This window comes from Vidua macroura, chromosome 24 (genome assembly GCF_024509145.1).
Source record: "Vidua macroura isolate BioBank_ID:100142 chromosome 24, ASM2450914v1, whole genome shotgun sequence".
Taxonomy (NCBI): Eukaryota; Metazoa; Chordata; class Aves; order Passeriformes; family Viduidae; genus Vidua; species Vidua macroura.
In genome coordinates, this window is record NC_071594.1 from 6,850,205 (window position 1) to 6,864,062 (window position 13,858).

Below are 13,858 nucleotides of genomic sequence, written 5' to 3' on the forward strand. Positions count from 1 at the left end.
TGCCTGGGCAGACACCAGGAATTATTTTGCTGCCATTGCCAAGCTCCTGCAGCCAACTCTTGTATTTCCATTAGGCCTCCTCTCCCTGCCCTCCCCACTGCAGCCTGCACACGTATCAATATTTACTACAGAGAGAAATATTTACAGCATTCCTTCCCCTCCTGGCACTCTACAAAGGGACACACATAAGCTTTGGTGTCTTTGAAAGAAATAACACTCACAAACATTTGCCTGTCACTGGCCACAGGAACGTGTGCCATGGGGGCCAGCAAGGAACTGAAGAGAACAACGAGACGCCGACACAGAGACACGACAGCAGAGCTGGCTGGCCCGGGGTGCTGGTTAAGGTTTGCTCTTGCCTGGAGCAGAGATTTCTCTCCCCTGCCCAGTGGAAATGCAAGTCCTGGCACTGGGTGAGGCGGCAAACGCTGGTGGAGACACCCAAAGGGAGCCTGTGCCCAAGGACTCCGCACGTCCAGCAGCAAAACAAAGATCTGCTCTCCCAACGTCCAGGCTCTTCAAGTATTGTCACCATAAACATCGGGGTTTGGGGGGCTTTGCTGCGAGAAATCGGAGGTGGCTGCTGGAGACCCCCAAAACCCACCCTGGAGGTGTCAGCCCAGCTCTGCCTTGGCTCACCTGGCACCAGCAGGAACCAGCAGTGGACACTGAATGGATCACTGCTGGATCACCACGGCCAGGCCGGGCACTGCTGGACACTGCTGGACACTGCTGGACACTGCTGGATCACCATGGCCAGGCCGGACACTGCTGGACACTGCTGGACACTGCTGGATCACCATGGCCAGGCCGGACACTGCTGGACACCGCTGGACACTGCTGGATCACCATGGCCATGCTGGACACAGCTGGACACTGCTGGACACTGCTGGATCACCACGGCCAGGCCGGACACTGCTGGACACTGCTGGATCACCACGGCCAGGCCGGGCACTGCTGGACACTGCTGGACACTGCTGGATCAGCCAGTGAGGTGGGATGGAGGCGGAAAAGGGAAAACCAATGAAATTCAGATCTTCCCTCATTCGACAGTAAATGGGATTTAAAAAAAAATATATGTATTGACACTATATAAATACATGGATAAAGCTGGGTTTCAGGACGGGTTGGATGATCTGATGGGTTTGCAGTTCAGGTAAAGTTCCTTCTCGTGCCTCTAAGTCACTCAGCCACTGGACTATTTTTGGGCAAAACTGCTATTTTGCTCGTGTAAAAAGGTGTGGTGCAAACTTGTGCTCGTACTTGTAAGAATCCAAAACGAAGCCATTTTGGTTTTCCAGACGTTCCAATGGGCGTGAGAGTCCGTTCGCAGATTGCCTGAGCCGTGTCCTCGGAAGGCTCTCAGGGACAGGATTCAGAGCTGATCCTTCTTGCCAGGATTATCTCTATGGCCTCTGTGTTTTTTGCTCTATTTATTTTTTTTTCCTTTTTCTTCCTTTGTTTTTTTTTTTTTTTTTTTTTTTTTTTTTTTTTTTTTTTTACAAAAAAACCCCTTTAAATAGAGTTTTATTTTCTAATATACACTAAATAATTTTCATGCAAAGCAGCAGTCGTGGAGACATCCAGACTTTCCAGGTTCCTTCCTTCCGTGTACACTCGAAAAAATGATCCACCTTGCTTGGACTTTGATTGAGATGTTTCACCTTCCTCCCTTCCTGCCCTTTCAAACTGGATCCTGTATGATTTTTGAGCACAGCCAGTCCTTGAGCCAGGCTCTGCTCTCTCCAGAGGAGCCTTGGGGGTGTGTCCAGTGCCTTCCTTGCTTGTTCTCCCTCCAAATTCCCGAGAGTCCGTGCGATCCTCTGCCCTTTGCTGTCCGTGACCTTTCTTCAGCTCTCGAAGGACATGGCCCCAATGAGTTGCTCTACTTTGTAAGCCAAGCGCTGCCTCCGAGCCTGCTCATCCTGCTCCAGAGCCCCGATGAGCTGGGGGAGAGAACAGGAAAATGAATCAGAGAGAGAAATCAGTGTGAGAGAGGGGGTGGGAGAGGTGGGTGGGCAGCGAGATGTGAGCAACTCCGTGTGAGGAGGTGTGAAATCCCAATAAATAGCAAAACAACTTGGCTATCGTTGGTTTGTTGGACCCCTCGATACCCACCCAACAAAAACCACTCTGGTGCCTTGGGCTCCACATTTCTTGTCTCGTTTAGCACGAAAGTGATGAGATTTTTCAACCCTAATGGGAAAATAGCCGTGGCGTTGTATCACAAATGGCTACATGCAGTTCAATGACAAAACCCTTCCGTTTCACGGACATAATTACCAAATCGGTTCTTCTTGCAGCGAAATGAAGGGGTGGAACAGATGGCGAGAACTTGGTTTCAAGTGATGCATTCATTAAAGGAGCTCAGGCTGCCAGGAAGCCTTTGCAAACAGGAGCCTGTGCCACTACCACGGGGATTTGGACCGTGCTGCTCCCAAAGGACACCGAGGTTTCTGGGGAGCTTTGATGGGTCATGAATATTTTCCACTGCACTGGGTGCATGCCAGAGCTGAGGTATCCAGGTGCTCCCACAGTATTTCAGCTCTCAATCCTCTTGGGGAGGATGCTACAAGTGTGGCCAATCCCAAACCCCTCTGTGAAGAGAACAGCGGGGCAGGAGCGGCGCCAGCCACGGCCGGGCTGCATCCAGGGCAGGAGGGCAAGGAGCTCTGGGAGGCAGCAGAGGGATCCCGACACAACCCAGCACTGCATCTGCTCTCCCACACACCTGCCGTGGGGCCCTATCACCCCGGGGACACCATGGCCCAGGGGACACTGTTGCCTAGAGGACACCATCACTCCAGGGGACACCAGCATGGCCCAGAGGACACCATGGCCCAGGGAACACCATTGCCCAGGGGACACCATCATGGTCCAGGGAACGCTGTTGCCCAGGGGATATCACCACTCCAGGGAACACCATTGCCCAGGGGACACCATCATGGTCCAGAGCACACCATCAGTCCAGGGGACACCACCGTGGCCCAGAGGACACCATGGCCCAGAGGACACCATGGCCCAGGGCACACCATCACGGTCCAGAGCACACCATCACTGCAGGGGACACCAACGTGGCCCAGGGAACGCTGTTGCCCACGGGATTCCACCACTCCAGGGGACACCATGGCCCAGGGGACACGGGTGCCCACACCCACCTCCTCGCTGTACTTGCTGACGTAGGAGTAGATCTCGTTGAGCGCGCTCAGCATGTTGAACTCCACGGCGTGCAGGCGCGACTGCTCGGCGAGGTAGGCGTTCATGTCCTGGTCGCTGATGGCCGGGAGCTTGGCGATGTCCGCGTAATACCTGCAGGAACGAGGGCCAGGGGAAAAATGAGAAGCAGGAACACCCCAAATGTCCCTGCTCACCCCAGGATTTAAGCTAAGCTCTGCAGGGATAAGGACATCTTTTTGCTTTGTGTTTACATCCAGCAAAAGAGGATTCTGGGCTGTAATGGGCTGAAAACAGGAGCAGCGGTGCTTGGCGGGGCTGAGAACCACCCTGCAGCATCACTGGAGGTCCCTGTGCTTCCCTTCCACTCAGGATGTTCCCTCCAGAGATCCATGGGGTTTCAGAGCACCCTGCACCCACACTCCCACGTGCTGCCCTCACCTCTCCACCCAGCTCTTGTAGCTGGGGATGTCCTTGGCGTACAGCAGCTTGTTGGAGGGGGAGTCCTTGCCCAGGCGGTGCTCCGAGGTGGAGCAGGAATCCATGAAGGTCTGAGCCACCACGGAGAGGCAGGCGTCCGTGATGCTGCCCTTGTGGATGTCGAACACGAACTGCGGGTTTTTGATCACGTTCACCCAGAAGCGGAGGGGAAGGCTGGGAGGCAAAGCGAGAATTGAGAGGAAATGAGAAGACAAAGGCAAGGAAAGGGCACTTGCTGTGGATGGTGCTCCCAGGCAGAGCACCATGGGGGGAAGAATAAGAGAAGAATTTAAACAGGAGCTGGGCCAAGGCCGCCAAGCACCAGTTAGCCCAGTGCTGCTCAGATGGCTGCTGGTGGATCCTGCCATGCCCAGGAGCTGCTCCGGGCTCGGATCCCGCACGGAGCAGTGGAGGAGATGAGGGGCAGGGCAGAGCTGGGCAGTTTGGGGGTACGGGGGGAGCATCTGCAGGAGGAGCCCGTTGGGAGGAGCTCGGCAGAGCAGGGCTGTGGTGTGGGGTGAGCCCTGGCACTAAGCAGCGCTGCCCGCCCGCGCCGCGCCCGGCACCCGCGGAGCAGCAGCCACAGGCTTTGTCCCCAAATCCCGGGGCCTTTTGCAATCAAAGGGGAATTATTATTCCTTTTTTTCTTCGGCTGTATAGCGGGATCAAAAAAGCAGCTGCTGCTTTCTATTACCTTTCAAGTCGCAGCTCTCTCTGTCTCTCCAGCTCGCTGAAAGGCTGCAGCCTTAACTCTTGCAGTGCTGCAGGAGAGCAGCTCAGCCCCAGCCACCCCAGCTCCCTCTTCCAAACTTCCCTTTGCTTCTACCTGCTCCAGGGGCAGCCTTCTCCCACGTCCCCACCAAAATTCCCTCTCTGGAAATGCTGCAGCTCAGCTGAGATGGAGAGAAGGAAGGTCCAGGCCTGGTGGGGCCTGTTGCCTCTGCAGACCAAACTCTGGTGGCCATTGCTTTCTTTTTTCTCGTAATTTCTTGTGATTCTACAGTTTTTTTCCCCAATAACTCCTTCTTCTAAGGCTTTAAATGAATTGTTTTGAGCTTCCCACTGCCTTAGCAGGGAACCAGCTTTTGCAGCCATGATGATTAGAGGCCTTTTAAACCACGAGGGACTCAGGGGAAAATACAGGGTCTTCAGGGAACAACCATTTGTTGTGCTTTTTTATTCCTTTCTTGCAGAGGTAAATTTCCAACCCACAGAGGTTTTAATCCTAAAATAGCAGCAGAGGCAGAGATGTGAGGGCTCCCACTGTTTGGAGAGGCTGGACCTGGCTGCAGCCCATGCCTGAGGCATGCAGAGCTGGCTCCTTCTCCCTGTGCCACCTCCTGCTGATGCCCAAATGTTCCAGGTGCTCTCCAAAGTGACGGGAAAGGTGCAGCCACCGGCTGAGCTCCCCCCTCTCAGCCGTGCTGGCGTTTGTGGCACAGCAGGGCTGGGCAGGCAGCACGGGGCAGGCACTGGAGCCTTGCTTCCCACCCTTCCCAAGGTCCAGATGTGCAGCTCTACAACCTGAGGGCAGCAGCCAGGAGTAGGGAGTAGCCAGGATATCTCCCTTCCCTTCCAAATTTTTATTTGGAATTTTATTTGGATTTTAGGATCCTGTGAACACTGGCAGCCCACAGAGGCTCAAACCCCAGCTTTGTGCCCCGCTTTGGGGCTTGGCAGCTCCCAGCCCTTCCCAAAACAATTCCCCACACCTTTTTTTTTTTTTTTTTTTTGCCCAGAGCAGCCTCCCTGCCCCCCGTTACCAGTTGCTCTTCCAGGTGTGCCGGACGTCGGTGTCGTGGATGCCGTGCTTGTCCGCCTGCTCGTCCAGGAAGTCGAACATGTACTTGATGGCGAGGGGCAGGGCGCTGCCGCGGTGCACCGTGCTGAACAGCGTCTCAAACAGGTCGTCCACGAACTTCTGCAGCGTGCCCTGACGGCAGGATGGCAAATCAGACAGCTTCTAACTTTATTTTATTTATTTATTTATTTTTTTTAATCCGATTTTATTCAGGGGTTTGTTCGCCTCTGCTCAAGGTTGGGGGGAATTGAAGTTTTCTCTTGAAAAGGCTCCGTTTCACCGAGGGTTTGAGAATTTCTGGGTGAGGCCTTATGGGCTTCAGTCAACGAAAAGGAGATTCCCAGAGCCAGAAAATACAAAGGGGATAAATGAGCACTGACAAACATCACCCCCTGGTGTGACCAGAGACACCTGGTCTGGGAAATGATTGATAAAGCATGAGGACCAAGTTAGCACTGAAAGGATCAATAACCAATAGGAAATCGAATACTGAGAACTGTGTAATTTAGAAGCAGCGAATGTGAATTTCTTTGGAGGTTTTTATGTATAAATATGTGAAAAATGGGGTAAAAACCCATGTGTGATGGAATGATTTTCACTGCACAACCTAGCCATGTGTGGATGAAATAATTTCTATTGCACATCCTGGCCAGAATAAAGTAATACCTAATTCTCTAATATTGAAAAGATGCTGTTGGAGAGGTTCTGTTTTCCCTGCAGTTTTGGTGACAGGAGCAGCAATCCAGGGGGTGAGGGGAGGGACAGGCACTCCCCTGGCCAAGCAGTGGTGGCAGGAAGGGACACCAGATGTTCCCAGCCCCAAAAAGTGCCACCACCGATCCCATGGGAATAACCAAGGTCGGGGTCTTTCGAAAAGCTCCAGCCTGCAGCTACTCACTCATTTCCTCTTTAATTCTAACCTGAAATTTTTTTTTTTTTTTTGCTTTCCAAAGCACAGCTGTGTCATCCACACTGATGAGCACGTGGGGAAAGGCAGGAAAACTGTGTCTAGTCGAGGGAATGGGTAAATATTTCCAGGCACTGCTTCATTCACCAATTTGTGAATTAGTAAACAGTTTTAACACTGTGCAAAAAAAAAAAAAATGGAGAATTGCAGCAATTTCTTTGAGTGTGAGGAAATTTGGGCTGTGCTTCTGTTGCTGCTCCAGGACTCTCCCAACCCCAGGAAAACCCAGGGAGCTGAGCACCACCAGGACCCCTCGCGGAGCCTCACCGTGCGCTCCCCAAGCTCAGTTACCTTGGTAGCCAGGAGCCTGGTCAGGTAGATCTCAGACACCATCTTGCTGCCCCTGTCCCCTTCCTTCTGGTCGCCGTGGTCGTGGTTCTTGACCAGGTGCCAGACCTTGACGCCGCTCTCCAGGTCGGGGGTGATCATGGGCGCGCGCGAGCGGAGGCTGTCGGGGCTGCCCGTGTAGCGGAACGTGGAGTCTGAGCCAGGGAGAGAGGCTGGTCACCCCTTCTGCACCTCCCTCCATGCCCTCACTGTGCCTGGTAGCACCCAAATCGTTGGCACTGGTGTGTTTTGTATTTTTTTTTTTTTTTTTTTTTTTGTGGGGAAATGAAATGGAAAACCACCACGGTTTTGTTTCGCGCGTGTTCTCGTTCTGCGCCGTCAAAGTTTGGTCTTTGCCAAAAATCTATGTTGGTCTCCATTCAACAAAAAGCCTCAGGATTGAGCTTTTTTTTTTGCTCCCCTAGATGGCCTTTCCTGGTGAGAACTCCTCATACAGATGACACAAAAATCCTGCCTGAGTCACAGCTCACACACACGACCCCGGGCACCGACTCCTGCAGAAGCAGAGCCCTGATTTTGGGATTTTGTAAATAATGAGGAGCTGCTCAGCACAGCCAGCACAAAGGGCAGGAGAAGCTGCTGAGCTTGTCCTTGAGGCTTTCAGGACAGCAGTGAGGACTCAAGCTGAGCATCAGCAGCAGAGCCTGAGGCCAGTCCTGCACTCTGAGCCACTCCTGGGCTGAGCAGGCCCAGCCTCACGCTGTCCCTGCAGGGAAAAGGGAGCTCAAAGGGCACCAGACAACTTTCCCTGAATCGCTCAGAAACCACGGGGACATGTGGCACAGTTATTTATATATTTCACTTCCCAAAGAATGCCCCTCCCTGCATCCCCAGCGTCTCCAGGACAAGACACGAGGCTGAGGAGCCCAAATGTGCCTCGCTGGATTTCCCCTCCTGCTACATTTCTTTGTTCTCTGGGAATCTCGTGCATTTTCTCAAGTTTAGCCTTCAATTCACTGCTCACCCTCCTCGTCAGGAGTGTGGGGATCGATCGTAAATCAGCTGAGGGAAATACTCAAGTCATTACCAAAGTAGCTGGATTTTCATCCCTGATTAAGGCTTAGATAAATGAGTGCTCCAACTGATATAATTAAGGAGACAGACAGGGGGACAGCTCAGGAAGCATGCAGTAATTCTATTTTTAAACATATCTCTGCACTGATATATAACAGGGGAAGTAAATAAGTATCTAATTTAAATTCTGCCGGCACAATTAGAAATATTAATCTTAACATGAGCAATGATGGCTCATATTGGTGCTTTGCAAAAGCTTTTGCAGCTGACAGAGATCAATGAGCACTGAGGGCTCAGGCTGTGAGACCCAGCCCTGGTTTTTCCATCAGCTGGACCATGGGATGTGTTGGACACGTGTGGGCCTACACCTGGCAGGGAGAAATGCCTTTTCTCCTGGTTTTTACCTCAAGACTCCTCTGGTTTTGGTTCCTCAGAACACTTGCTCGAGCTAAAAACCAACATTATTTTGGGAGCTATAAACAAGAGGAGGAGATGGGTTTGTCAGGAGACTTTTTGCTGGTAAAACACTCTGTGAAATGAACGATAATGAAAGATCAGCACTCGAGAGATTTTGCCACTGCTGCCTTTTATGGAAGTCTATTATTACAATTATTGTGGATTTAGTGTTCCAAGCATGCACCTGGCACCTCGCAGGCTCATTTTCTCAGGCTGCAGCATCTTCAGGGACCCTCTGGAATGTGCTGAGCCCTTCTATTATGGAAATCAGGGATTCCCAGGTGTGCACATCCCTGCACTCTGTGCTGAGATTGCCCTTCCCCATTTGTGACCCATTAGCTCAGAGCTCAGGATCCTGCACTCGGGGAGGATCAGATAAGTCAGATTTATCTGTGGTGCTGCCCTGCTCAGGGGCTCAAAGATCCTCTCCTGCATCACCCATCCCCTCTGAGCCCTTGGAACTGTCCCAAGCCCCACATTCCCAAAGGCTGCTCCTGTTCTTGGCATTTCCTTTTCCCTCCTCTCACCTTTCCTGGTCCTTTTGCTGTTCTCACAGCTGGAAAAGCCTTTGCAATCCAAACCAGCAGCCAAGGGTGTTTTTCTGTTTGGATTTACATTCGTTTTGGGTGGTTCTTTGCGGGGAGCTGCTGTTTTTTCCCCACTTACATCCCAGTGCCAGTCCATGAGCCGTCCCTTCCCATCCCATTTCTCACCATATCTGCTGATTGAGGTCCGGGAGATGCTGGCAGAGGCAGGAATGTTGTAGGAGGAGGTTTGCTTGGGAACCAGAGCCACCACGGAGCGGTCTGACACCTGGGGAGGCAAAGCAGGACGAGGTCAGGGGGGGATTCCCTGTCCACTCTGAGATCCCAGGCTGCTGATCCAGCAAATCCTGGGAAGGGGAGCCCAGGACACAAGGACACACTCCCAGCCTGGCTGAGCCCCGAGCTGGGTCAGGCTAGGGCAGGAGCCTGAAGGAAATGAGGGATAAATCAAAAGATGTGGTGAAGATGCTTTTGGTCGTTCTGATTTAAGATTATGCCTTACCCAATAAAAATGAGAATCTCAAGAATTGTTGTGATCCAATTAAAGTAACAATGCAGAGGGAATAAAAGGGCTGTAATAACGTTATGGGCCATAAAGCATTCCTATTAAACCATTTTTTATTTTAGCAATTTTTACGAACTTTAAAGGTTTGATTTACAGCGGAGCAAGTCATAAAGCCATCTTTCAGGGTATTTAATTGTTATCCCTTTACTGCTCCAGAGAAGGAATTAAACACTGGGAAGTCAAACTATAAATGAACATTAGCACTAACAAGGTTTTGTTACAGCAGATTTTAGTAGCCATGTTTAATTTTATCCTCCCTATAAATCTGGTAGTCACTGGAAGTTTTCTAACTTATTCCCCTTAATTAAGGAGCTGCAGGTTTCCAGGGAATGGGCCTGAGTAGCTTTTAATTTTGAACTTGTGACCTGTGGTGCAGCACAGTGAGGGAGCAGAGAGTCACCACGTCTTGCCAGGGCCCAGCAGATACTTTTTAGAGGCTCAGCACAAAAGAAATGCCTCTTCCTGCTGCAGGAATTGCTTTTTGGGGCTAAATCCTGCATTATCTGCTGAGAGTCTGGTGATGGACTCAGCACTGACCCTATGAAAGGAGGTTTTTGCTCCCCCAGCAGCTCCAGGGCTCTGCACACTATCTGCAGCCCCATCCAGATGAAAGGTTTCATGGAAATCCGAGTTATTATTGTTGCTGGTGGTAGTGGAAATAATAGTCACTTGTGCTTCATGGCACAAAAGTGAGATTTTTCTAAGGAAAACACTCCAAACACCTCCATTATTTCCTCTGCTGCTCCTGCCTCACTTCATCCAATTTATTAAGTCAGTGGAAGAAGTGATCAGTGCTGATATTATTTTCTTAGGCTGTTATTAGCTGCCACTTCAGCTCCATCTCAGCAGGGAGAAACCCGAGCCCAGGGTGCTCCCGTGCCGGATGCATTTCCACCAGGGCTGTGCTTAACTGGGAGAGAGGCACTAAAAGCTCCACACACACACACACACAAAAGAGCCCTCTCACTCAGTAAATTTTGGGTGGAATGGCTGCTGTCAGCTCAGCCCCAGCAGCTGCAGATCAGCCTCAGGTGGAGCAGGAGCTCGCTCCCACAGCACCCCCGGGACACGCTCCGAGCTGCCTGGCTGCTTTATAACTTTATAAATATTCTGATTATTCTACAGGCTGGGAACACGGGGCACAAAACACCTTAAAGACAGGGAAAAGAAAACGTGGGGAGGGGGAGAAGGGAGCCCAGGCCACGGAGCTGTGTCTGCGTGGGGCAGCGAGGGCACGGTGACGATTCCAGCGCCACATCCACACCACCCTCGCCTCCTAAGCCTCATTTTCCACCCAAACCTTCCCTTTCTCCTCCTAATTTTTTCATTTAAAGCAGTTTCCTGGTCTCCTGGCCTCTCCAGACTCGCAGGGGCTGACAGGTATTCATGCTCTGCTGCCTCTGAGTTAACCCTGCGTGAGCCACTGTAAATCATTCGATATTAAATCCAGTGTTTCATTTTTCCTGAGTGAAACCACACGGGGTAAGACTCTCCCATGGAGTTTAATAGCCATGAAACCAAAAGGATACGACACAAATGTAATACAATTCCCTGCCATGTATAACAGCTCCGGAGAATTTAACAAGGAATTACACTTATCTAAGCTACACATCTATTTTATAAATGAAGAAATAAGCAGGAGGTGCACAGTCCTCTCTATAATTTCATAAAGTGGTTCAAAACTATTAGGAAGGTGAACATTTCTCTTTAATTCCAATTTGGGTTTTGTATGTGAAGGCTTCCCATGACAAATGCATTTGATCAGTTTTTGCATTTTTGTGATTCTAATGTAGAAAACAAAAGCAACAAAATCCAGCATCCAGGTGTGGAGCTGGGAAACCCTTGGCATCCAAAAAGCACCCTCAGGGCACAGTGAGGAGGAGGAGGAGGGTGGTTTGGAGCCCTGGAGCTGCAGGAAGGGATCCCAGGAATCCAGAGCAGGGAACTGAGCACCAGGAGGGTCCTGCAGCCTCCCAGGTGCCAGCACCTGTGCAAGGGACACACCTGGAGCTGCAGGATGGAACCCGGGCTGAGCATCCCCAGCACCACCTGCAAAGCCAGGGATCTGCCTGCCTTCAGAGCAGAATAAAGATAAAACAGCTCTGAACAAAAGAGGGGCAGAGCTTTGCAAAGCAGCTTGCACTTCTTGCCTAGAAATCTAGAAATCATCTTTACTCCTCCTCTGGAAATCCACATTTATTTTAATGGTTTGAGCCACACCTGGTTCACGTGTGACACTGCTGTTAAACGGTGAGAGCACGTGGAACTCCAGGGATTTTATACCCTCCTAAAGCTGGGCCTTTACCCAGCTATCTGCTGCACTGTGTAGTCCTGGAACATCTGTATTTCTGATACCTAATAAAAACTTCTGCTCCAACAGAAAAAAACCCCAAATCAGTAAGAATTTAAAAAAAATAAATAAAATATATATATATATATATTTGTATTGCTGTTAGTTTTTGGCAAAAGCCTCACCTTGACAGGATTTCTGCTGCAGTGAAAAGAATTTGGCTTCTCTTTAATGACTGAGACAGCGCCGCTGGGCTGAGCAGAGCTCGGGCTCGTGTCCCTACCTGGCTGGAGGTTTGGCTGCCAACTTCTCCTTTCTTCCAGAGCAAACCTGACATTCAAATGGCAGCAAGAGCTGCAGCATCTTGAGCGCTGCGAGGATTTTGTTTATTTTAAGGGGAAGCTTTTGGCTCAGGTTTTCCCACAGGCACTGGAACAAAAGTGCTCCCTCCCCCAGCATCCAGCACACATCAGACAAGCACAGCTCTCACTTGTGACTTCCTCACGATGACTTTTAAAGATCAAGGCATAATAAAGTCTCGCTGCTTCCCTGCATGTTGGTTAATCCCTTGCAACTGTCAGGTAAAACAGATTTTTAGGAACAATGGAATTAATCTGCGCAACTCCTCTGACATTTTGCGGTAATCTGTGTTTAAATCCTGGGGGCTGCTTGGAAAAGTTGACCCTGGAGGTGCTTTTTAACATGCACTGTGCATATTGATGGCACTCTCCTGCCTGGCTCCCTGATTGCAGGGCTCCTGTCAATACTGGCTCCCATTCAAGTCCCCCAGCGTGAGTCAGGCTGATGGACTGGAGATGCTGGATAAACAGGGAGAGATGCCAGATTAAATACTAAACTCTTCAGGGGAGGTGGTGATGGACAGGAGTAGGTTACAGTCCCAATTAATGCACTTATCCTGTCTGCAGACAGGCTGGGAGGGAAAGCCTTTGATTCCCTGCAGCCAAACCTTCCTCAGCCCCCTCCTTGCCTCCCTTCCCATCTTTTGCTTTGATTCCCTCTAACCCAACCTTCCTCAGCTCCCTCTCTTCCCATCTTTCACACTGTGAGGAGCCCTTTCCAGCAACCTCTGCCCTATCCAGAAGATAAAGATGACAAGAATTTCTTAGGCCTTCTCACCTACCCTGTCTGAGCATTTCACTGCCTGGCTCCACTTTCCTGTGACTTTGTGCCTCCCCTGCTGCACTCCAGGCTGTCCCAGGCCCCAGACAAAGTCCTGAGCCCCCCATGCTGCCCTCCCCAGGCCCCTCATCCCCAGCAGCGTCAGCTCAGCCCCTGCACTGCTCCCTCTGCCTCTCTCCCATGGCTGGCAGGTTTAATTTAGCCAATTTTCACCTCTGCTGCCTCCTTTGAGCTCCGTGTCAAGGTTGCTTTCCCCCCTAATGCTAAAGCACAAGGAACCCTTCTGGTTTATCACACAGACGTGACCTCCCCGTCTGCCTGGGCAGAGCAGGCACTTGGGAATTGGGTTCCTGCTGCTCTTTTCCCTGCTGGCAGCTTGCTGGGAGCTCTCAGTGGGGCTGCTCCCTCACCTGATAGTGCACCAGGGTGTTGAGGCGCTTCCAGTCCCCCTCGATCTTGGTGGTGATGTCTTCATCCTGCAGCACCACGCGGGCGATCCGGCCCTGCCGCCACTCTGGGGACAGGGGGGAGCCACGGTCAGAGGGGGCCAAGCTCTGCAGACCCCACCAGGAGTGGCCCCCAGCCCCTCTGATCGCCCCCCTCCCTCCCAGCGGGCAGGGCAGCTCCTACCCAAATCCATGTCAACAGCTCTCGGTCTTTGGGAATAGGGGACATTTTTGTACACGGCGTCCAGGATCTTCTCCTTGACTTGGGTGATGGTGTCGCAGTTCAGCACCTTCACAGGGATCTCCGGGCTGTTCTCATTGTCTGGGTTCACGCAGTTCAGGATCTGCAAGAGAAGAACCACACCATGCCCTAAAGGAGAGGTGTAACCACGTGTCACAACGGCCTCTTCCCATAAAACACCCCCCTGCAGCCCTAAATGCATGGCTGCTATTGCATCTGTAATATTTACTTAATTATTGCTGAGAGGAGCCCTGGACGCCCAGTTTCACTCGCTGCAGGAGGGCGGTGCCCAGAGCACAGGGAGATAAAACATCCCCCTCACACCTGCAAACCGGGGACACACCTGGCTGGGACACGGGTCCTCATTGCCCAGCAGCACTCACACCTCAGG

At 51.4% G+C, this 13,858-nt stretch overlaps 1 protein-coding gene across 1 annotated transcript in view; it reads right to left on the bottom strand.

The window, feature by feature from the left end:
- Positions 1–1,476: 1,476 nt before the first annotated feature.
- The window catches only part of PLXNA2 (plexin A2), a 140,893-nt gene continuing 128,511 nt past the window's right edge, over positions 1,477–13,858 (bottom strand). Inside the window, exons 25-32 of the mRNA XM_053998046.1 lie at positions 13,411–13,570; positions 13,191–13,294; positions 8,954–9,053; positions 6,714–6,904; positions 5,418–5,587; positions 3,616–3,828; positions 3,159–3,309; positions 1,477–1,946 (exon numbers count right to left, since the gene is read on the bottom strand). Of these exons, the coding sequence (XP_053854021.1) occupies positions 1,851–1,946; positions 3,159–3,309; positions 3,616–3,828; positions 5,418–5,587; positions 6,714–6,904; positions 8,954–9,053; positions 13,191–13,294; positions 13,411–13,570 (1,185 nt within the window). The 3' untranslated portion in view covers positions 1,477–1,850. The remainder of the gene's footprint in view (positions 1,947–3,158; positions 3,310–3,615; positions 3,829–5,417; positions 5,588–6,713; positions 6,905–8,953; positions 9,054–13,190; positions 13,295–13,410; positions 13,571–13,858) is intronic.